Consider the following 25,795-nt stretch of genomic DNA (forward strand, 5'->3'; position numbering starts at 1 on the left):
TCGATTATTAAGGATGAGGTCTCAGGGTACTTGGAGGCACATGATAAAATAGGCCGTAGACAGCATGGTTTCTTCAAGGGAAAATCTTGCCTGACAAATCTGTTGAAATTCTTTGAAGAAATAACAAGCAGGATAGACAAAGGAGAATTGGTTGATGTTATGTACTTGGATTTTCAGAAGACCTTTGATAAGGTGGCACACATGAGGCTACTTAACAAGCTCTGAACTCCTGATATTACAGGAAATATTCTAGCATGGATAAAACAGTGGCTGTTTGGCAGGGGTGAAAGAGTGGGAATAAAGGGAGCCTTTTCTGACTGGCTGCTGGTGACTAGTGGTGTCCCACAGGGTTCTGTGTTGGGACCGATTCTTTTTAAGTTACATGGCAATGATTTGGATGATGGATTGATGGCTTTGTTACAAAGTTTGCAGGCGATATGTAGATAGCTGTAGGGGGCGGTGGTTTTGAGGAAAACAGATTAGGAGAGTGGGCAAAGAAATGGCAGACGGAATGCAGTGTTGGAAAGTGCACGGTCATGCACTATGGTAGAAGATATGAAAAGGTTGACTATTATAAATGGAGAGAAAATACAAAACACTGAGATGCAAAGGGACTTGAGAGTCCTTGTATAGAGTTCCCTAAAGGTTAATTTGCATGTCGAATATGTGGTGAGGAGAGCAAATGCAGTGTTAGCATTCATTTCAAGAGGACTAGAATATAAAAACAAGGATATAATGTTTAAACTTTATAGAGCACTGGTGAAGCCTCACCTGGAATATTGTGAGCAGGTTTGGGCCCCTTATCTTAAAGGATGTGCTGAAACTAGACAGGGTTCAAAGGAGGTTCACAAAAATTATTCCAGGATTGAATGGCTTGTTATATTAAGAATGCCCAATGGCTCTGAGCCTGTATTCACTTGAATTCAGGTGAATGAGGGTTGACCTCATTGAAATTTATCGAATGGTGAAAGGCCTTGACAGAGTGATGCGGAGAGGATGTTTCCTCAGGTGGGAGAGTCTAAGACCAGAGGACACAGCCTCAGAATAGAGGGGCATCCTTTTAGAACAGAAATGAGAAGGAATTTCTTTAGCCAGAACATGATGAATCTGTGGAATTCTTTGCCACAGGCAGGTGTGGAGGCCAAGACTTTGTGCATATTTAAGGCAAGGGTTGATAGATTCTTGATTGGTCAGGGCATAAAGGAATACAGGGAGAAGCCAGAAGATTGGGGTTGAGAGGAAAATTGGACCAGCCATGATGAAATGGTGAAGCAGACTCAATAGGCCAATTGGCCTAATTCTGCTCCTATATCTTATGGTCTTAATCCTTGTGTTGAGAAAGTGCCTTTGCTGGAATACTGGATGCAAAGCCTAACATTTCATGGCAAATATAAAATTCATGTCCAACCACCCTAAAAACCTAAAGGACATCCAACAAATTAAGCTGTTTGCAGCAACTTCCAGTTGTGCGTGGGTGATGCCCATGCACAATTTTTTACTGAGCATCAATACTGATATTTGGAGTAGGGCATGTCTTTGGTATGGATTCCATTGCAATTGATAACTCAATCTAAAATGCCGATCTCCTTTGAAGTGTAACAAAGCAATAGATCAAAAGATGTAGACTCAAGGAGGAAAGGCTAACTTGTCCAGAAAAATTTGTCTCCTTGTAGGGAAGGTTTCAAGTGCTATCTCCAGTCAAATAAACATTCAGTTGATCGATTTCCTGTATTAAAAAGAGAATGCCTGGCTGCGACAACTTCAGCTAGGTAAGAAGAATGTTTGTAGTATTGACTTTTCAAAGTCACAAGCGTTCATGAAAGTCAGAGGAAATTGTACTGCTTTAAAACAAAAGCTATCAAATATTAGCATATTCTTAAACCATAGTTTATGGCAAGGCTTAACACTGTGCTAACGTTAAAATAACTTGATATTTAAAAAAAAACGCAAATATCAGCTTCTAAATGTTGACACGTATACAAGTGTCCCCTGCTTTTCGAACTTTCGCTTTACGAAACCTCACTGTTATGAAAGACCTACGTTAGTACCCTGTTTTCACTAACAGGTGTTTTCACTGTTACGGAAAAAAGCGTGCGATAAAAAATCAGCGCACAAAAAAATCCGCGCGCGATAAAAGGCAGCGCGCGCCCCGAGCAGCCGCTCTCACCCAGATTTGGAATGGCATTGCTTTAACACATGCCTGTGAGCAGCCGTTTGCAAGATGAGTTCTGAGGTATTGGAAAAGCCTGAAAGAGCTTGTAAGGGTGTTACACTTAGTGTAAAACTAGACATAATTAAGCGTTTTGATCATGGTGAACGAAGTAAGGACAAAGTGAGTTTGGCTTGTGGAAGCTGACGAAGATGATGTTGAAGAGGTTTTGGCATCCTATGACCAACAACTGATAGATGAAGAGCTAATGCAATTGGAAGAGGAAAGGATAACAATTGAAATCGAATGCAGTAGCAAAATGAACGTGAAGCAACTGCGTGAGATTTTCGCTGCAATGCTAAAGTACGACTTTAATTCTGAAAGGGTACATAGGTTTAGGGGATATTTGCAAGATGGTTTGAGTCCTTACAAAGAACTGTATGATAGAAAAATGCGCTAGGCTAAGCAGTCAAGCAAGCCTTCCACATCAGCCACAGCAGACGACAAACCTTGACCTTCGACAGAGGAGAAGATGAGCCGCCTGCTCTAATGGAAACAGACGACGAGATGCACCCCAGTGTCCCACCACCCCAACCCCCGGGCCACAGACAGATACCGATTCCTGGAGAATGCAGCGGTAGCCAGGAGGCACACAGCACATCTTTAAGAAAAAAGCTGAAATAAACATGTTAATTAATTAGGTGCCACCCCACACGTAAATGTCGGCCCAGATCAGGGGCGATGCAATCGGCATTGATCTGGACTGACAATTACGTGTCGGGCGGCACCTAATTAATTAGCATGTTTATTTCGGCTTTTTTCTTAAAGATGTGCTGTGTGCCTCCCGGCTACCGCTGGACCCCTGCGTGCTTTGCGGCAATGTATCGGTCGGCGGCCTGGAGGGTGGGGGCCACTGCACCACCCAACCTGCGACGACTCAGTCCAACACACCATCATCAGTGTGCTTGGCGCTGTCTTCCCAATTCCAGTAAGTGATACTACACTGTACATACATTATTTCTACTTTATATCGGCTGTGTATTTTTACATGTTATTTGGTATGATTTGGCAGCTTCATAACTTAAAGGTTACTGGAGAGCGCTTGCGCTGTGTTTTTGCCAACACCGCTTGCGTGAGATTTTCTGCCGAGAACGCTTGTGTGAGATTTTCGCTTCGGCGAACAGTGCCGGCAATGTTTGTGGAAAAGTATTTCTACTTTATATAGGCTGTGTATTTATCATATTATTCCTGCTTTTACTATATGTTACTGTTATTTCAGGTTTTATGTGTTATTTGGTATGATTTGGTAGGTTATTTTTGGGTCTGCGAACGCTCACAAAATTTTCCCATATAAATAAATGGTAATTGCGTTTTCGCTTTACGACATTTCAGTTTACGAACCATTTCATAGGAGCGCTCTACCTTCGGATGGCGGGGGAAACCTGTACTCTAAAAATCCCCTTGTGCACTGATTTATGAAAAGCTATAGAAATTTCAAAGTTATCCAGACAGATTTTAGCCATCGACTTATTTAGTACCCAATAACCTTTAAATGTCAACTGTAAAGGTTAATAGCAACAAAACTGAAATAACTATAAGGGGTAACTCAGTTTTTAAAAATTTGTTATCACCTGAGTATCACTGGATGAAACCGACAATCTGTCATCAGGCAGAGATGGAGTATATGACATGGAAATTGGTGTCCCTGGAATTCCATTAGAATGAACGCTGTCTGCTTCATTGACTACTGGTGTTTCCTCATCTAGGATGTCAGCATTACTTTCAGAACAACTTGGTTTCTCTTCCAAATCTGGAGGATAATGTCTTAATTAAAAACTTTACAAAATTATGCCTTTCAAAATTGTCTCATGTGCATACCACTTTGAAGAAAAGACATGTCAGTAAAAACTTAAAGCAAGCAGTAACAGATGTTAATCTACAAATAATAAAGAATTATTAACAATGTATACAACTTCAAAAACTTCTCCAATACTTATATTTATAGAGACTTTAAAACAGCATTTAAAATGCTTCACAGAATTATTATGAAAAAAATTGACACTGAGCCACATAAAGAGACATGAGAGCAGATAGCTAAAAGCTTGCATAAAGTAAGAGGAGGTTTTAAGGAGTGCTTTGAAGGAGCAAAATAGTAGGGGTTAAAAGTAGTGAGGTCCTCATGGCTTTTTGGTGCTGAAGGAATGAGCACCAAAAATGGAGCAACGGATTACTGGATGATTAAAAGGCTAAAATTGGAGAAATGAGCCATCTCAAAGGGTTACTGAGAAAAGGAGATAATACAGTTGGGGAAGGGTCAAGGCCATGAAAGGTTTTGAAAACAAATCTAGCAATTTCAAATTCTAGGCATTATTTAACTGGAATCCCTGATAGTTTAGTATGCCCATGAATGAACAAGGTTTGGGGGACATTACAACAACATTGGCAGTGTTGTTTTACTACCAGTTTTTGGAGAACATAGTGAGGCAGCCCATCTAGGATTGTTTTGGAATATATTAATTTAGCAGTGATATGGGTATAAACAAACTGAAACCTATTTAGTGAAGTACAGCAATTCCAAGTTCATGGTTTGATGGTACTTCGCCTACCACTCAGATCCATGGACGAGTTTCAGGCTCAGATTATTTTTATTGTATTATTTGAAGGAGGGGTAGGAAAAACTGGCACTGCCTCACCCACCTTCAATTGAACTTTTTACTGGCCAATCACAGCAGCACTGAGGATGGTAGTGGGGAGGTCCAAATCCCACATCGTTCCATCCTCCTAGATGCGTAGTAGGGAGAGGTCCTTTAAAAGGGAGGAAGAAAATGGGAGTAGGGAGTGGGATTGGGGGTGGAAATCAAAAATAAAGTAAACAAAAATTATTTGGCTAATTATGACTGAAATCCTTTTAACTATAATAGAAGATTTTGAAAGAGACAAATTTAAGAAAATCACATTTATAATATAGCTTATATTAACTTCTAAAACAGGTTATAAGAATGTAAAGTTTCTGCTCATGATATCCCAAACCTGTCGATATTCCATTCCAGTTAAAATCGATTATGCTCCAAAAAATTTAACAGGAATGATTGCTTCACAATTAGCAAATGAAATAAACTGAAAGACTTTAAAAACAAATGCCATTGTCTGCTAGGAGGTTTATATTGGGTTTTGAAATCTTCATTCTCCAGAATGTACATGGTCAAAAAAATAATTGACAATGAATGAAACACAATGGTTAGTGGGTTGCTGCTCCATCTCCTACCAAGTTAAACCCGTTGCAGGGTTTTGACCCAAAACCCTCCCATCCCCAATCACAGACGCTGTTATCCTCCAACGTATTGCTGATAGAAGCACAAGTACAGTTAGACACATCTGATAGTGGAAAATTTAATGAAATAATGGAAACTACTAGATATTGGCACAAAATCACTTTGCGCAGCCTACAATGATTAAAAGAATTTTCATTTGTTAATAAAATTTGAGGTAAGCGAATATCTTCAAATGCATTCAACAGGCCTAAGGTACTTTCCCTAAAATTAATCACTGCAAATTATGGAGAGTTGATCTGGGCTTTTTAAATTAATCATGGTTAGGGGTGATTCAGATAAACTTGCATAAAAAGTGTACAATGTTTTCTTATAAAATTATTTGATTTTCCTAAAAGCATCTTGATAGTTTGGTCTTTAGGTTAATTTTATTTTTAAGGAATATTGTAAGCTTCACTGTTGCTTCAGTGATGGATAAGTGAATAAATGATTTTATGATACACCACTAGAGCAAACGGACCAGCTTATGACAGGTTTATAGATTTCTTAAGTCTGTTCATTAGTGTCTTTCAAATTATCATTGCATTCACAATGGAAAGAAATATTTTTAAAACCAATAGCAGTAAAACTAACTTAACATACTTGAGTTGTCATAAGCAATAATTACAGTATATTTTAAAATTTAAACTTATTTTTATCAATTCAATCAATTCTATAGAGAATTCCCCAAACACTCTTCAATAAATAATTTATGTCATTCAGAATAAGCATCAGACACATTGTCTTTATTGTAATGTGCCATTCACACCATTAAATAATGGCAACTTCTGAACCTGCAGAATAATCCTTCCCTCAAACATCACCTGATAGTTTTGCATAACATCAGATCTTTTGCCTTGGATCTTAATGGGCCTATTTTAAACAATATTATACTTACTAAATTGAGTGAATTTTGCCAATTATTGTCACCTGGGAGCTGACATCAATTTGTCTTATCAGAGATCCTAAACATTCAATTAGAATATTTAAGAATTATACAAATATTTGAATTTAGCCTATACAAAACCAATCATGGCTATTAACTTTTTAGTTTTTAATAGCCGAACTGCAATTTCTACTGCCAGAAAGGGGGGAAAATTAAAAGATGAATCCATGAAAGAAATTTAACGAAAATGTCATGTTCATGTGTTACAAAGCATGAGAATAAACTAAGAGATGAAATGAATACACTACCTCCAACTGTGGTCACCAATTCTTGTAGAATGTTCTGTACAATTTCCTGTACATTATCCTCAAATTCAAGACCCTCCCCATGACTGCTGCCTGCAATCCCTTTTTCAAAACCTTGTACAAGGACAGAATATAAAAGATGCTCAGAACAACATGAAATAAATAAAAAACAAGCACGAATCAAACTAACTTTGACTTTACTTCAAATAAAGCAAGGTGAAGCTTTGAAAACAATCCTTCCAATACAAAATCCTTCTTGTACATGCCTACGGAAGTGTAATACTATGTCCTCAAAAGGAAATTTAAATATTGATTTGATTACATGCAATTACAGCCAGTTATCATGGTTCGTCAAAGTCTCTAAGTGTCTAACACCTAGGCAACTGTGGTACCTGCTCTTCCTCAATTTATAACCAATTGATTTTCAAATGCATTAAGACGCAAATTTGTTTCTTCATTAGTCACTAAATTAAACATTAAAACTAAGGAACACTATTTCGAATAGCCAACAAAACATTCTGACTTTTGGGCAGCAGTGAACAAGTGATATAAGCTCAAATGCTCAGAAATTACTGTGTGGATCTTAGGACTAGCAATAAGCTACTTAGCAGACATTCCTCCATGAAGACACTGAGAACTATGCGAACAGGGTGAGCAAAATATCACTTCAACCAAATTGAAGAATCTTTACACATTAACTGTCTAAGAAGTTAAGAGTATTTAATCTAAAATCATATACAAAACAGAAAACGGGAAAGACAGATGGATTAAAAAGCATAATAATGACAGAAAAAAGTTTTTAAAGCATTAATATGCAAAATATGAAGAAATATATGAAGAGTTAATTCAATATACAGTTGTTAATTACAGGTTTCATGGATAGTTTGGAAGTAGTCATCACATCAAAAAATATTTACACTTTTATTGGACAAGCTCTGTTTTCCTACTGCATTTGGTGGTAAGTGCCACAGTATTAAATACTTTACAAATTAGTAACACATACTGTATAAGTGGAGGAGACAGGTACAAAAAGCTCAAGAGACTTTCTTATTTCTTCTTTATCAGGTACAAGCAATAAGATCTGCAGCAGGATTTATCCCTCAATAACACCATACTAATATGTTTTTCATTATTCCTACTTCATTTTAGGCTAGTGCTTCAAGCCAAACTTTGTATACTCATAATTTTTAATACAATTTCTAAAAACCAATGAAGTTATTGTATGAAAATTATTCAAAAATAATTCCAATAACTAGAAAAATTATTTATATTCTAAGACTTGTTGATTTCTATAGACATATGGTGGAGAGCATTCTGGGTATATAACCCTCAATGCACTGGATTGTAAGAGACCGCAGAGTGTTGTAGACATCTCCATCATGGGCATAACCCTCCCCATCATCGGGGACATCTTCAAGAGGTGGTACCTCATGAAGGCGACATCCGTCATGAAGGACCCACACCACCTGGGACATGCCATCTTCTCATTACTACCCCATCAGCAAAGAGTTAAAGAGACCACTCTCAATGTTTCAGGAACAGCTTCTACCCCTCTGCCATTAGGTTTCTGAATGGTCTACCTTGCTATTCCTTTTTTGGAACTGTTTATTTAGTTATAACTTATAATCTTTTTTTTATGTCTTGCACTGAACGGCTGCCACAAAACAACATAGTTCACTATACAAGTCAGTGATAATAAATGTGATTCTGATTCTAATTCTAATGTCAGAGTTCACTTTATTAAAAATGGACAAGCAACCATCTATGTTTAAGTCAATAACTAGGTCACTCCCATCAATCTGACAAAAGCCATGTCAGAATGATCAAAAAATTACTACACAGAGTTAAAAATATAGCATGGATACAGCCTCATTGAGTCCCTCCATTAGCCATGTCCACTAATTCTACATTGGTGTAATCCGATGTTTTACTTACCCTATATTCTTTGCAATGCCCCCAAATTTAAACATTCACCGACACAATTAACCTATCACTAGCTGGAGCCAGAGCTTCTCTGCATCAAGAGGAAGCATTTTTCAACATTGTACTTTATAGAATAACAAATAATGAAAAATGAAATACATATCTGGACATTTCTCTTAGCATGGGCTGTCAGCAATCTATTGCTGACAACAGAAGGAAAAGAACTGTAGATAAATAAGTAATCACATGCTCAGTAAAGCTCAATTCCTAAAAGGGAATACTGGGATAGTCCAATATTAAAATAAATCAATTTAAAAAAACAATATAGTTTAACCTCACAGTATACAACGAAGGAAAAAATAAAATCCATAACTGCTTGATTCTTAAACAAGTACACTTTTAAGCCTCAAAGACTACAGATGAGATTACATGCAAACATATTTACTTCTTGCTGCAGTGGCTTGGTCAACTTCTGTTTGTTCATTTTCTGCATTACAAATGTCAGTTCCATTTTCTGGCTCTGCATCTTCCTGAATAGGTTTATCAACCTCATTGACGTGGTCTGATTCTATTTCAGGTATTTGAGCCAGCTCAAGGACTGGCTGCTCCTCAAGTCGACTCAGCTGCGGGGATTCAGGTTCATACTGGTTCACAGGGCCCTGCTGGAGGTGATGCTGTTGCCGAAGTCTCTCCTTTTCCATTTGTTTTACTTCCTGCAGCTGAATGCACAAAGACAGGGTTTAAGATGAAAGTGGAACTTATGGTTAAGGAACTCAATCACAAATGAATTTTTTCTAGGTCAAACGAGAATTGTGGGATATTTGGGGAAAAGTTTTGAAGATTTGAAGGGAAGGGATCATTGAGATTGCAAGTAGTTTACGGATGGACCTGTTGAGCATAACATTTCAAGCAGTGACCATGGAGTGAAAGAAAAGAACAGTACACAAGAAGGTGGAATCACTTGCAACATCAACAGGAGAGAATGTGGAACAGCAGTTTAGTTAGTAGAGAATCAAGGAAACAGAAAGTGACATGGTTGTGCTTGGAAAGTGCATCAGTGAGACAGAACAAAAATATAGAAAAATGCTGGATCATGACAGATACAGAAAGCCTGACGAGAGATTTCCAGAGCAGGTGTAATGAAGAGATAACACTGGTCATCAATGAAGTGGCCACACCTGTCACAGCACCAAAATAATCCCAAGCAAAATACCAAATGGGACCACATGCCTGCCACTCAGTATTCAAATACAACTAGAGTACCTCCAGCAACGACTCCTTTCCCTGACCCTCACATGATCTCTGTAGTCCTAACAAACTCAGTCCTCCCACACCCTTCAGCAATATATGCACATAAAGACAATTACTCAAACACACAACCAAGACCCAATTCTGTCCTTCCATAACCCTATGTCAATTTCTCCACTGCTCGTATTGTTTTGAAATATGGATCTTATTTTATTAAACTCACAAATGCTTCACTCAAGTAGTGGAGGAAAATACTGTAGAGTTGTGAAGTTGGAAGAAGTTAGGAATCATCATGGATGAGGCAATGAATATCCCTGATTAAGGCATGAGATTTATAAACCTGGGAGGCTGAGCAACTGGATAGCCAATATAAATCAGCAAAGAAAGGGATGTTCGATGAGTAAGATCAGGTAAGAAATTTTGAATGATATCAAATTAACGGAAGAACAAGAAATCGATAAGGAAAGTAGCAGTCTTGGAATGAAACAGGTTATTTATTTTTAATCAGTTATCCTATCCATTTCTGAAGCTGGACTTCAGCGTCTATATCTTTGCCCCTACTTCCTGGTCTAGTTATCATGTACACATTTAAAAAGATTTTTGGTTAGAAAAAAAAATTAACATGGTAAGCAGATTTCTAGAATAAAAAACCTTTACAGACCAGATCTGCCAAGTTCTTAGTCTCAGTTTCAAAACCCCAAACTGAATTCTACTGTACAAGGCAGCATCTCTACGAGAGGTACAGTCGACGTTTCGGGCCGAGACCCTTCATCAGTCCTGCCGAAGGGTCTCGGCCCGAATCGTCGACTGTATCTCTTCGTAGAGATGCTGCCTGGCCTGCTGCGTTCACCAGCAACTTTGATGTGTGTTGCTTGAATTTCCAGCATCTGCAGAATTCCTCGTGTCTACTGTACAATTTTGCTCTGGAAACATTCTTTAAAGCTTTCTAAATTTTTTCTCTACATCTAGGTATCCCTGTTTCTACTCTTAGTGTTCAAAAGGGCATGAATTTTGATTTTGAAACTTCATACTGGAAGTTGGGCTTTCACCCACATGCTTATTTATAGATGTAACCAAACTGTCATGCCATTATCCCATCCACTCTCCATTCTGATGGCATTGTTCCACTCAAAATTTAATTTACTGCCATTTGGCTGTCAAAATTTTTAGAAACTGGGTTTAAAACTAATGAGGGGTGTTTCAATCTGTTACACAGAAATGATAATTAGATACAAGTTTTCTTAAGATCCAGTAAGTCTAAGGAACAGCCTAAAACAACATCAAACAACATCTAAAGTTAATGTTCCTGCACTGATTATTTTGCAGTTACTTCAACTTTTCCAGCCTTATCTTTACATAAAGTGAAGATAATCATGTTAATACATTGGGACTACATTGCATTACAAAACAGCAGGAAAAATAGGGTGTTCTCCAATATGGACTTCTTACCGCAAAGATTTGGAAGACTACCTGAGATGCACACAGTTATCATTAAAGGATTTTAGATGTGCTTCACATATATTTAAGCAGATAATAACAATTACCACTTGTTAATACCTTTAACATCATAAAACGTTTTCCAAGATTTTTCACTCAACTATAATTGTCACTAAAACAGAAGAAAAATTGCCGAAGTCTTTATCAAAGGAAATTTTATGGTGCATTTTAGAAGAGGGATAAGTTAAGGCAGGGGAATAAGCAGTTGAAAATAAAGCTGCAAATAGTGAAGGAGGGATATGCAACTACCAGAACTGAAGTACAGTGATCAGTGAAATTTACAGCACAAGGGAACAGTTAGCACACTGCATCTCAAGTCACTTTTTATTGTCATTTCGACCATAACTGCTGGCACAGTACACAGTAAAATCGAGACAACGTTTTCCAGTACCATGGTGCTACATGAAACAATACAAAAACTACACTGAACTATGTAAAACAACACAAAAAACTACACTAGACTACAAACCTATCCAGGACTGCATAAAGTGCACGAAACAGTGCAGGCATTACAATAAATAATAAACAAAACAATAGGCACAGTAGAGGGCAGTAGGTTGGTGTCAGTCCAGGCTCTGGGTATTGAGGAGTCTGATGGCTTGGGGGAAGAAACCGTTACATAGTCTGGTTGTGAGAGCCCTAATGCTTCAATGCCTTTTGCCAGATGGCAGGAGGGAGAAGAATTTGTATGAGAGGTGCGTGGGGTCCTTCATAATGCTGTTTGCTTTGCAGATGCGTGCGGTGTAAATGTCTGTAATGGCGGGAAGAGAGACCCCAACGATCTTCTCAGCTGATCTCACTATCCGCTGCAGGGTCTTGTGATCCGAGATGGTGCAAATTCCAAACCAGGCAGTGATGCAGCTGCTCAGGATGCTCTCAATACAACCTCTGTAGAATGAGGTGAGGATGGGGGGGGTGGGAGACGGACTTTTCTCAGCCTTCGCAAAAAGTAGAGACGCTGCTGGGCTTTCTTTGCTATGGAGCTTGTGGTGAGGGACCAGGTGAGATTCTCCGCCAGGTGAACACCAAGAAATTTGGTGCTCCTAATGATCTCTACAAAGGAGTCATCGATGTTCAGTGGAGAGTGGTCACTCTGTATCCTCCTAAAGTCAACAACCATCTCTTTTGTTTTGTTCACATTCAGAGACAGGTTGTTGGCTCTGCACCAGTCCGTTAGCCGCAGCACCTCCTCTCTGTACGCTCATTGCTCTTGCTGATGAGACCCACCACGGTCGTGTCATCGGTGAACTTGATGATGTGGTTCGAGTTGTGTGTTGCAGCACAGTCATGGGTCAGCAGGGCAAACAGCAGTGGACAGAGCACACAGCCCTGGGGGGCCCCCATGCTCAGTGTAATGGTGTTGGAGATGCTGCTTCCAATCCAGACTGACTGAGGTCTCCCAGTCAGGTAGTCTAGGATCCAGTTGCAGAGGGAGGTATTCAGGCCCAGTAGGCTCAGTTTTCCAATCAGTTTCTGAGGAATGATTGTGTTGAATGCTGAACTGAAGTCTGTGAACAGCATTCGAACGTACGTGTCTTTCTTGCCCAGGTAGGTTAGGGCCAGGTGGAGGGTGATGGCAATGGCGTCGTCTGTTGAACGGTCTGTTGAATGGTTCATCTATGCTGAAAGAAAGCTATCCAATTTATTTCCACTTTATAAACCAAATAGGTTAACGAATATCAAAAGATAGACCACATACTCTTTAAAACATGGTAAGTACTTCTGCCTCCACATTTTTAGGTTAATGGGTTCCAAATCTCCACAGTATCTAAAATTCTTTTTGATTATTTTACCAATTACCTTAAATTAAATGCAACTTAAGAAAATGAATCATTCATATCCAATCTATTAATGTATCATTGAATTCAGTACAGTTAAATTTTGTTTAGCTTTGCCTCCAAAGAAAACAACCATCCTCACAAAACTCACTTTGTCTTGATATTTTCTTCCCATTTAACTTATTCAATATTTGTACTCATTAATAATAAACTGTCTTTACAGATATGATTAGTCACAGTCCATTGACACATTTCTTTTCAGTTATAGATTCTACATTTTCTCAATTGCCTCTTATCAAAAAATATCCATGGCTTTCTCTCTACATATCAATAACTTTTTAGGAGCTCTCCAATTTTAACTTTAGGTCTATATTCTTCTGAGTTTTTCGCAGTAATGAGCTCTCAGAATCAAAGTTCGCCTTTTTTTTGCGTTATGATATTATACACAGTTCTCAATATGCAGGCTACTCTAGATTAGGAAACTCAAATTCTTTTTTGAGAAAATGAATTTGTTTTGAACACTCAAAATCTCCCCAAATGCTTTCCATTGCTCTTACAGCAACTTACATTCAATTAGTAGCAATTTTCCTAAATTATGTTTCAACCCAGTAAAATTATCTTTGTTCTAACTCCGACGATTTCAAATCCGTTTTCTGCCCAAGTAATTACCTAATGACATCCCTGATGAAAGATCTGTTGGAAAAATCGATTGTTTATTCCCTCCCACAGATGTTGCTTGACTTGCTGAGTTCCTCTTGCATTTTGTGTGTTGCTCAAGATTTCCAGCATCAGCAGAATCTCAAGTTTATCCCTTCTATTTGCCCAATTTCTTACCCCAAAGTCAAGTCATGATTGCTCCCTCTCTTACAGAGTGACCCTTGGGTCTGCAAGCAGTATAGACAGGTAACTCCAGTGACCCAGATTTGCTGTTGATCTTCAGTCTTGAATCTGAATACTGGCTGCTAAGTAAACTAAGACTATGTCCACACTATGCCAGATAATTTTGAAAATACCGGTTTCGAGTAAAAACAATAGGTGTTCGCACTAAGCGTTTTTCAAAATATCTCTGTCCACATTAGACAGATATTTGGGCGAATCTCCTCCTACTGGGCATGCGCAGGACACACAGAAAACAAGCGAAGAGGAAACGATATACTTGGTGTGCATTTGTCCAGTTACAGAGTAGAAAAACTTAAAAGGAATTGCTCTTGGCTCCCGCACAGGAGGACTTAAAACTAAAAAAAAACAAATACTGGAGCGTATGGAGGCAACCGACAGGGAGTTCATGGACAGCATGACCCAGCTGACGACGAACATTGAAAAACTGACTAACTCTGTTGCATTAATAAAGCACCTTGTTAAATGTATAAAACATGTCTGCATCAGTGTTATCTTGTATTTCCATACAATGTTACATTAGGCTGTTACACACCTATTGCCAGAGAAGTACTTGCATAAATAGGTAAAGCACCTTCATACAAGCAAGGACAGAAAACAGGGCAAAGTGAGTATACTTATTTATTCAGTAAGCTATGGGTGAGTTTGGTGAGTACATTTCTAACTCTTCCAGCTTCAGTCTCGTTGCCGTCTGTTCTGAAATTGTTAGGTTCTGCGAAGCACAGAATCAAATATCACTGTGATGATTGTACGCTCTAGTATCAATTCTTTGGCGACAATAAAGTAGCAATAAGAATAATAAGACGAAAACAATGAAATGCCGCACTGTCGCTGGCACGTCATGACAGCGGTTTTAAAAAGCTCCGGTTACCCCGTACACATTGCAACGGATAGTAGGTGTTTTCAGATTTATTCACTCTGGAGACAGTTTCTGAAAATCTCCGTTCTCGGGGGCTGAAAACGCCGTTTCAGTGTGGACGGAAGGTCAAAACGAAGAGAAAAGGCTTCGTTTTCAAAATTATCCGGCGTAGTGTGGATGTAGCCTAAGTAGGTTTAATGGTTGGAGGGTGGAATTATTAATGGGCACATGAGAGATGACAGGTTATCAGGAACGAAGAGTAGAAGATTATGCTTGATGGGCTGAAAAGCCTTTTTCAATGTCATAAGAAAATAGGAAAAATTATCAACAAAAATATTTCTCAATGGTGAAGTTTAAAAAATATTGCTCGGCTCTTTAACTTGTCCTTCCTCAGATGTAAGACTGCACTAATTAAAATGCCCTACTGCCTAATTTTTTTTATCTCCTTCTCAAATCTTCTTACACATTTGCTCTTCTATTCCTTCAAGACTGCTTGCATATCTATAATGTAAAATCAAAGACTGCCTTTTTTAGATTTCTCAATTCAATCAGATCTTCATTTATTGATCTTTCTGTAATATCCCTGCTTCTCAAATGTATTTGTTTTTATAACCATTATGTATTTATCCTGTATGTCCTGCAGAGCTGTGCAATAATCAGTACTACCTTCTTTTGGTACTCATTAGCACTTGGTGCTTTTTGAAATCTAGATTTCACAACCCACAAGTCTTGCTCTGTACTTTTCCCAAAATCATTTTCTTGATCCTCTTTCTGCATGAATATCAGTGATACGTACTATGACTTCTGGCAATTATTACTCCCTTGCAAAAATATTTTGCTGCTGCTCAGTAGCATTCCATCCTCGAATTATGTGCAAAAATCAAAGGATGAGTTTGCACACTGCTCACTGAACAGTTTTCTGTAACAATACATTTTGGAACTAGGCAAGGAACAGGTTATTTTAAAACTCATCTTAAGTAACCACACAAAGAAAATTTGGAATCTTATATTTAGGGTCCGCAATATGACCTAAGAGATACCCAAATGAGATTTAAACGTGACCACTGAGCTGAAATAAAGCCAATTTTTTTAATGTACATTAGATGCATCTTTTACACAAGTTGGTAAATTATTAAGAATTTTGATATATTTCTTTAATATAACAATTCCACTGAGAAAATAACTCTAGATAGAAGTAAATCACCTCTGATTCACAAAAATCATATAGCATTGCCAAGAATAGTAAGCCCAAGAATTGTGAAAAATTCAGGAGGCACAATGAGTGCTCACTAATTGGGTGGGAAAAGAGAATAAAAGCAAATTTACAAGAAATATAAATAACGGATCACAAGAGATTCTAAGCCTAAATAAGTTGTGTAAAGAAATGTGATGCCACAAAGATAATGAGAATATAAAATGGATGAGACATTGAAAAAATGTTGCACCTGTCTTCTCTGCAGGAAACAATGTAGCACAAAGGGACGCCAAGGGTCTAATAACAATAATGAATTGAATGTAATGACTACACAAGGTAATTATGTCTACTATTGTACTGCAATTGATGTGAACAAGTAAACAAGTCTTGGTTAGGCTATACAAGACTTTGGTATGATCATATTTGGAGTAGTGTGTGCCGTTTTAGTTCCTGCCCAATATGTATACTTCACATATGGTTACAACCTCTACATAGATTCCTGGGTTGGGGGAGGTGGGTTGTCTACCTGACAGGGTTGTGCATCAAAATGCACCGATACTCTTCCGCCCCAAGAATAAGATGAATAAAATCATACAAGGAAGTTGATCTGAGACACAGGATTAGTCATAAGCTTAATGAATGTACATGCTGAGTTGAAGAATTCATAGCCTACTTCTGCTTCTATTCCTTGTTTTCTCACCAGAATCACCTAATGTGTTATAAGTAACACTGCTAATATGCACATTAATAAAACATAGGGGAAAGAAACACATGTTGTATCTATTTAAAATCTGTCAATCCATTAATTATACCAGAATGGTACACAGCTCATCATATTTCTGTTATCAATACCAATTGTACTCTCTACATAAGCCACAATCACAAAAATAAATAAATGTAAAAATAAGCAAGTTGCATTCAGCATAAAAGATTTTCATGCACATATTCCCCAAGGTGGTCCAAGTAATACAATTTTGATATCTTGCTTTCCAGAAAGTGTACAATCTTTTAGGTTAACACTACCTTCAAGAATTCAATACTCACTGCTTGGTTTTCCATTCGTGCAAATATAACATTCAACATCTGTGTTAGTGTTGCCTTGGCTGTGGTTTGGTTTATTAAATTTTTACTGGCCAAGTAGATATTGTAACATGTTCTTACAGCCTGCAACACAGTTCCTTCATGTATTTCTATATGCTGAGATGTCACAGCAGTTAGCAAGGCCTAAAAAGAGAAGTGGAGAGATAGGAAATGATAAAGCAGGCATTTATTTTCATAATAGCAATTTAACAACTGCACTAAAATCTTAAGGTAGTAAGATTCAAAGTAAATTAGATATAAAAACAATCAAAGTTGGTAACTGCCCTTCTTATTGCTGGTGGTGGGGGAGGAGGGGGGCTAGCTCCTCACTCTTCCCCTCTCCCAACATTACATCGAAATCAAAAGAAATCTACCACAATCATTCAAAATACAAACAATTTTCAGTGATGGCTTTAATTTGCAAACTAGTAGTCACTTTAAAAATTGCAGCAATCAAGGGTAGGCACATTAATAGCATAGTTTTAACATTGCTAAAATGAAATCAGTAGATCATCCATTTCAAATTGCTCTGCAGAAAAATCCGTGCAAAATTGTTCTTTGTCTAAGGGGTAAAATAAATCCACTGGCAATAGACCCTCATATTACAGGGATAGAATTGTGCTCCTAGAAAACAGCCAGTACCTCATTTAACATGAAAACATCATATGAAATGTGAGAAGATAAAATATTGACTTATTTACTTTTATTCCCTCCCCCACCCACATAAATTGCATGAAAATGTTTTTTTCAATATTTCATTAAGAATTCTGTAAGGGCAAATATCAATAAGCTGAATGGTTTTAACATGAACGTCGCCCGAACTTAGTAACATTACAAAAAAGACAAAAGCAACACCTAACCACATATTTTACATGAGAGTCAGCCATTTCTGTATGTTTAGTTATCAAAAAGTAAAACAAAATAGTTATTTCAACCTTTTTAAAAATCTTGACCACAGTCATGACATAAATTTACTGGCTGTTAGACAATTCTGATGGGCACCAATGCTTCTATACATTTCTCAATAAAGTCCCAAAGTCTCGGCCAGGCTCTTAATCAGTATCAGCAACATCTTACACTGTGTTACAGTAATTAGGACAACACAAACTCTGTAGACTTCCCAAGTTTGGGGGTGGGGGGTAGGAGAGAGTGGAGAGAGTTGGAATCAGGTTGATCCTGACACAAATACAATAGACTCAATAAGATATGGTGACCCAAGAAAGGTAATTAGATCATTGTATTTAATTTCAGCTAGCAAGTTTAAATGCATTTAGTGACCTTGCGTGTATGGATAGATTTTTTAAAAAAAAGCGCTTTAACTCTTTATTTTACAGTTTCAGTATTCCTCATTATTGTGAACGTTACAGGTGAAGAATCTAGAGTACACATCACTTCTTTTTATTAAATTATCTGATTAATTGGACTGGAAGCAGGGTTGATCCACGCCAAAGTGCCGGCTGCTGGCTTTCTGGTAGATGAAACAAAGCAGTCCGGGGTAGATAGCTGATGATCTTTGTTACTTTTATGCATTCTTATTCAATTCTACTAAGGAATTTATACACACTTACTTTGTATTTCTTGTTCCTGCTCATTGCATTCAACCTGTTTATCCCCAGGATCTTTCCTATAAACCTCCTCTGGACTCTCTATAATGCCAACACAACCTTACTTATACAGCATATGGTTGCAAAACTGCTTCAGCATTACATCTTTGTTTTTTATATTTATGTCCTCCGAAATGAATGCTAATATTGTACTTGCCTTCCTAAATACTGACTCAGCATGCAAGTTAACCTGTAGGGAATCCTCCATGAGGAGGGTCAGACACCCTGAGCCGATAGGCTGGTCCTGGACTTATTTCATAATTTACTGGCATAATTTACATATTACTATTTAACTATTTATTACTATTTTCTATTACTATTCTACTACTATTTATTATTTCCATGACTATTACTATTTACTAATAGTAATATTACTATTACTATTTCTATTACTATTTATTATCTATGGTGCAACTGTAATGAAAACCAATTTCCCCTGGGATCAATAAAGTATGACTATGACTATGAAGTTCCTTTGTAGCTACTATATCCAGTATTTTCTTTTGATTAACTTTCCATTAACTTTGCACAATGTGATGGGAGCAAGGTTTGGCAATTCCTTCTTGCAAATTTGGTCAAGCTGTGCCAGGTTAGTTAGGGGTGGCGTTGGACGGCAATCTTGAGGACTTGCTGGAGATGTTCATTCGGGCTAAGGTCAGGACTCCGACCCACGCGAGGACATCAATTTTCTTTAGGTGAAGTCACTCTGTGCTTGCTTGGGCAGTGTGCTTTGGTTTGCTGTCCTGCTGAAAGACGAACTTCCTCCCGTTTCAGCTTTCTGGCAGAAGCTAGCAGGTTTTTACCCAAGACCTCTCTGTATTTAGCAGCATTCATCTTTCTGAATTGATGTAAATATTAGTTGAGAAAAAAGTAATCTCTAAAAGGGTAACATGTCAAGAACCGTAAAGAACTATTTATTGCTCAATTGACAGAAGAATAAATGTTTTTATATGCAGTACTTGGGATCATGTATTTTTTGGTGGAAGAGGAAGGGGAGAATACAGTTACTTGAATGTTAAGGTCATGATGTATAGAGCTAGATACAAAAATTTTTGCCCCTTTTCCATTACCAGCAAGATCAAATTTATCAGTTAACATCGATTTCAACATCTTCAAGTTTCAAGCAAAAATAATTAATGCATTAAAGGTACAAAAGGATTGCAGTAAACCAGAATTTTGAACTTTGTTTCAACCATATAATCTAGCATTGTTAATTATCGATTGATATTCAAGTGAATTAAATTTAACTTCCATTTATTCACCAATTCTAGAAGACAGAAAAACATAAACAATCACTGAAAGCAAAAGGAATTGTTAGTATTTTATTAATAATCTGGAGGAAAAAGTCCTCCAAAGGCTTGAGACTTTGGTCTCACCCAGAAAAGAGATTTTCTGGATTATTAAATGTCATTCTTTATAATTACCACAAAAAGCATCAATTCACCATTTTTCCTTAAAGATTTTACATTGTGAAATAATATATTATCTAGTGAACTCAGTAAGTTTCAAGGGACTCAAGAACCAGGGACCTGGTGAGCCAGATGCCAAACCATGTGGTCAGATAGCAGATTATTGGGGTTTTTCCTGCAATTTAAACTTGATGAGACAGCATTGTGATGCACTTACATCATGAGAATAATATTTTACTATATGATATAAAGAATTATAACTGATTAACAATTAGCCCATCTTGATGATCATCAAGGCACTTGGATATTACCTTAACATTTAATTTGATCATTAAATTTAAAAAAGCTTCAAATGGTTCAATGAGTTTACTAAATTGTACAAAGTAATTACAAAATTTAAGGAGTTGCGCACGTCATGCCATTACATCGAAAACATGGAGATATTTCCATATATTTTACACAAATAAAAGACTCAAGTAGTAAGTTTTACCTTAATTATCTGTAGTTGTACACCTTCATCTGTTTGTGGGCCTTGGAAACATCCACATATAGTTTCTATGATTCTATCAATTAATTTCTTGCCAGGTGTTGTACTATCTGGGGCATTACCAGTGAGATGGCCATAAGCAATTAGTTTCTATATGAAAAGCAAATTACAAGTTAGCAACAGAAAACTACAACTCACATCAATCAGACTAACTTTTTTAGTCTAGTCTTTTTTTTAAAAACCGTCACATAGATTCAAATAATTAGACTCAATTGACATTTGAAGACTCTCTGGCAGCTGCAAACAGGTAAATAATTGCCGAATGACAATACGGTGGTTGGAAAAATACCTCTGTATTATGTCTGAAATATCATTATCAAACAAGCAAGAGAACTAAAAAGGCACATTCACTTAACCCTTCTTTTCCTCCTGATGAAAATAGAAACAACTAACCTCTAATCTGTGGCTCACCTAGATTTGGAAATCAGTGAAGATTAGTGAAATTCATCCTCCCACATTTGGATATTAAGATTAATTCTTAATTTTTTCACCTGCCTTTTAACTGTTCATTTCAACAGTATAAAAATCTGCATTAAACAAATTTCAATCAAAATTGACTATTTATATCTTCCTTCTACAGTACTTTTTAAAAATAACTTTTTGCGTGTATACTAGGACTTAAATATTGAAATACAAACCTGTAAACAGTCAAGAGATGTGCTGACTATGCGGGGACACTTCGACTGGCATGCCAACTCAAAAGGGAGAAAATATTTATCTGCTTCAATGAAATTTGCCTTTGATTTGACTGGGGGCAAAGTCCCAGATAGAGCTTTTGCTTCTGCATGGGGAGGACTAAATGCAACAAAGAAATATTATTAATCTTTAACATTCTTTCATTTTTTTGTAATTTATTTTTTATTGAATTTCATCAAACATTTCCACAAGATATATTTCAGACGCTATACATATCTATCATATAATCATATTCATCACAAATCTCCACATAATACTCATCTGAAGTATACACTTATAGAAAGGACAGGAAAGAAAGAACAATCGAAAGAAGAAAACTATGTACAGAGTAGGGAGTGATCTTTTTTTTACAACATATTCATTGACTTGTGAGAATAAAATCAGGCCTATGAGGTGTTATGTAGTTAAACCATTTTTTCCAGTATGAATAAAATTGTTCCAACTTGTGATTAACAGATGCTGCTCATCTTCTCCATTTTGTAAATGTCCATTGTAATTTCCATCCATATATTTAAAGTAACATTCTTTTATAAAGTACAATAATTCCAACTATACTTTTATTTGTGTCTGAATTCAACGACAAAAATGCTTTACTAGAAGATAATTAAGAAAAAAATATAACAGGTTTTACTCCATGTCTCTTCCGGTTTACTACTATTTATTCGTACTTATAAAAAAGCCAAAAAGAATAACTAACTTACAACATCTAACCTCAATTTTAGTGGCTCCTGTAGAAGCATTTATAGTATTCACTACAAAAAGTATTCACCCCCCTCGCCCCCCGGAAGTTTTCATGTTTTATCGTTTTACAAATTGAATCACAGCGGATTTAATTTGTGTTTTTTTACACTAATCAACAGAAAAACATTCTTTCACGTCAAAGTTAAAACAGATCTCTACAAAGTGATTGAAATTAATTACAAATATAAAACACAAAATAATTGATTGCATAAGTATTCACCGCTTTCAAATCAGTAGTTAGCAGATGCACCTTTGGCAGCAATTATAGTTGAGTCTGAGTGGATGGGTCTCTATCAGCTTTGCACATCTGAACACTGCCATTTTTTCCCATTCTTTTTTACAAAACTGCTCAAACTAGGGATCATGAATGAATAGCCCATTACAAGTCCAGCCACAAATTCTCAATTGGATTGAAGTCTGGACTCTGACTTGGCCAGTCCAGGACCTTAACTTTGTTGTTTTTAAGCCATTCGTATGCTTGGGGTCATTGTTCCTCGGCTTTATGCTTGGGGTCATTGTCTTGCTGGACAACAAATTTTCTCCCAAGGCACAGATCTCTTGCAGACTGCATCAGGTTTTCTTCCAGGATTGCCTTGTATGTTGCTGCATTTATTTTATCCTCTAACTTCACAAGCTTTCCAGGGCCTGCTGCAGTGAAGCATCCCCACAGCATGATGCAGCCACCACCATGCTTTGCGGTAGGACTGATGTGTTTATGATGATAATGCGGTGTTTGGCTTATGCCAAACATAGTGTGTTTAGTCTGATGGCCAAAGAGCTCAATTTTGGCTTCATCAGACCATAGAACCTTCTTCCAGCTGACTTCAGAGTCTCTTGTATGCCATCTGGCAAACTCTAGCCGAGATTTCATGTGAGTTTTTTTTTCCTCCAGCAGTTGCCACTCTCCTATAAAACTGCAGCTGGTGAAGCACCTGGGCAACAGTTGTATGTGCAATCTCTCCCATTTCAGCCACTGAAGGTTGTAACTCCTCCAGCGTTCTCACAGGTCTCTTGGTGACCTCCCTCACTAGTCCCCTTCTTGCAAGGTCACTCAGTTTTTGAGGACGGCCTGCCCTAGGCAAATTCACAACTGTGCCATATTCTTTCCATTTCTTGATGATTGACTTAACCGTACTCCAAGGGATATTCAGTGATTTGGAAATTTTCTTGTATCCATCTCCTGTTGTGCTTTTCAATAACCTTTTCATGGAGTTGCTTGGAGTGTTTTTTGTCTTCATGGTGTGATTTTTGCTAGGGTACACACTCACCAGTAGTTGGGCTTTCCAGATACAGGTGTATTTTTACGATAATCAATTGAAACACATTGACTACGCACAGTAATCTCCAGTTAAATGTGACTTTGAAAACCAATTGATTTGGTGTATTATATTAATGGGGGTGAATATTTATGCAATGACTTCGTGTTTTATATTTGTAATTAATTTAGATCACTTTGTCGAGATCTGTTTTGACTTTGACATAAAAGAGACTTTTTCTGTTGATCAATGTCAAAAAAGCCAAATTAAATCCACTGTGATTTCAATGTTGTAAAACAATAAAACTTGAGAACTTCCACAGGGGGTGAATACTTTTTATTGGCACTGTATTGCAACAACTCTTATTTAAAAGGGAATAGTGATTAGGTTTCCAATTAGACAAAATATCACTTTGCAACAAACTGCTACACACAAATTTATCAAATATCTGTTTATGGCACATAGAATATTGAGAAGCCTGAAAAGAGTAAACTGTGAGCAACAGTAACTGAAGCACTGGCAAAAGAACCAAAAGTGAACGGGGGAAAAAATATTTAGTTGTAATGATCTGGAAGATGATCTTTAAAAGGGGTTAGAAAGAAGGCTCAACAATATTTTTAAAGAAGGAACACAGGTAAGTAATGCTATCCAGTCACTTGTGCCTGCTCCATCATTCAATAAGGCATTCCTCAGCAACATTTTCCTTTGCTAATATGACATCCTTTGATTCAGTTAATATACAAAAATCTACCAATCTTTGTCTTTAGTTTCCAGAGCCATCATGCATGGCTAACAAGCACAGTTCCAATGCCACATACAAATTCAGCAATGACACCACAGCTGTTGTACAATTCACAGGTGGTGATGAGTCAGCATATAGGACACCTGGTTGAGTAGGGTTGCAAAAACAACCTCTCGCTCATGTTGACTTTAGAAAGGGGAAGGAGGCCAAACCAACACTGATCTACATTGGAGGGATAGGTGGTGGAGAGAAATTCAAGTGCATTAACATATCAGATGATTTGTTTTGGGCCCAACATATAGATGCATTTAGAAAGGTGGTACATCGGCATATCTACTTTCTTAGGAAGTTTGGTAAGTCATCAAACACCAATAGACCTCTACAGATGTACTGCTGAAAGCATCCTGACTAGTTGCATCGTGGTCTGGTATAGTGCAGAAATGCAAAATGCTGCAAAGTAGTGAACTCGGCCTTAATACATTATGGGCACATCCTTCCCCACAGGAGACCCGGCCTCAAGGTGTCAACATCCATCAATGATCCCCACCATTTGGCCCATGCCATCTTCTCACAGCTACTTTCAGATCAGAAACCTGAAGATCCACACCATCAAATTCAAGACAGCTACTTTTCTTCAACCATTTGGTTTTTGAATCAACCTGCACAACCTTAATCACAACAGCATAGTGTCACTGTGACAACTCAGATCACTTTGCATTAAAATGGACTTCCTTTTTGTTATAATTTTATTATTCATGTAAAAGCTGTATATGTTTATTTATGAATTTTGCTATGTGCCTATGATGCTGCAGCAATTAAGCTTTTCATTGCACCTATGTATACATTTAATCATGCACATGACAAACGTTGATCTTGATTTTGATGAATTCCAAAGAAATTTTTTCTTGTCTGTCTGGAATAAATTGTTACTTGTTTTGAGCCCATAACTGCGGTTCTAGAATTGCAGCTGGGGGAATCATCAATTCCCATTTACCCTGCTAAATAAAGTAATTTGTAATTCTTCTAAACAAAAGAGTATAGAGCTAGTTTGCTCCCTGTAACAAATCTGATATCACAGGAATCAACCTTTGCTTCATATTTATTGCAAATACATCCATCCTTCAAGTAGAATAGTAAAGTACAAAATATTTCAGATGCTATTTCACCATGGTTCAACTTAATTGGAGAAAGACAGCATTGTACTCAGCTCTTGTGACAAAACACATTATTTGCCTTTCTAATTCCTTGCTGAACCTGCATAATAATTTTACCATTTGCATAGAAAAATACCCAGGTCTCTCAGAACACCTTTCTAACTTAGCAATTCAATTTTTCCAAAGAAAGTGGATGGTCTGATTATATTCCATCAGCTATGTTATTTCCTAATGAAACAACCTGTCTACATCCTTCCAAAGCCATTCTGCATTCTCCTCAAAAACTCACTACCACCTAGTTTTGCATCATCATTAAACTTCTATGTTATAATGGAAAGCCACATTCAAATCAAACCTGCAGACTTTGTACACCTATGACCACAGCACTGATGGATCACCTTCCAAAGTGAGAAGCACATTTTCCAAGGACTTATCATGAATCTTGACTGTTAGGATCACAAGAGAGAGAATAGCATTGTGACAGAAGCAAGTTGATATAGGATCTTTATTGCTGGGTGTTT

At 37.3% G+C, this 25,795-nt stretch overlaps 1 protein-coding gene across 3 annotated transcripts in view; it reads right to left on the reverse strand.

Annotated features, from left to right (window-relative positions):
- Positions 1-25,795, reverse strand: part of arfgef1 (ADP-ribosylation factor guanine nucleotide-exchange factor 1 (brefeldin A-inhibited)) — a 211,658-nt gene that overhangs the window by 106,879 nt on the left and 78,984 nt on the right. The window contains exons 3-9 of one of the 3 annotated variants that reach the window (XM_063064730.1): positions 21,324-21,480; positions 20,629-20,775; positions 17,090-17,269; positions 9,017-9,290; positions 6,652-6,762; positions 4,847-4,954; positions 3,781-3,959 (exon numbers count right to left, since the gene is read on the reverse strand). In XM_063064730.1, coding sequence (XP_062920800.1) covers positions 3,781-3,959; positions 4,847-4,954; positions 6,652-6,762; positions 9,017-9,290; positions 17,090-17,269; positions 20,629-20,775; positions 21,324-21,480 — 1,156 coding nt within the window. The remainder of the gene's footprint in view (positions 1-3,780; positions 3,960-4,846; positions 4,955-6,651; positions 6,763-9,016; positions 9,291-17,089; positions 17,270-20,628; positions 20,776-21,323; positions 21,481-25,795) is intronic. The other 2 variants (XM_063064740.1, XM_063064749.1) reach the window with 2 other exon arrangements.

Source organism: Mobula hypostoma, chromosome 1 (assembly GCF_963921235.1).
Source record: "Mobula hypostoma chromosome 1, sMobHyp1.1, whole genome shotgun sequence".
In the NCBI taxonomy this organism is placed as follows: Eukaryota; Metazoa; Chordata; class Chondrichthyes; order Myliobatiformes; family Myliobatidae; genus Mobula; species Mobula hypostoma.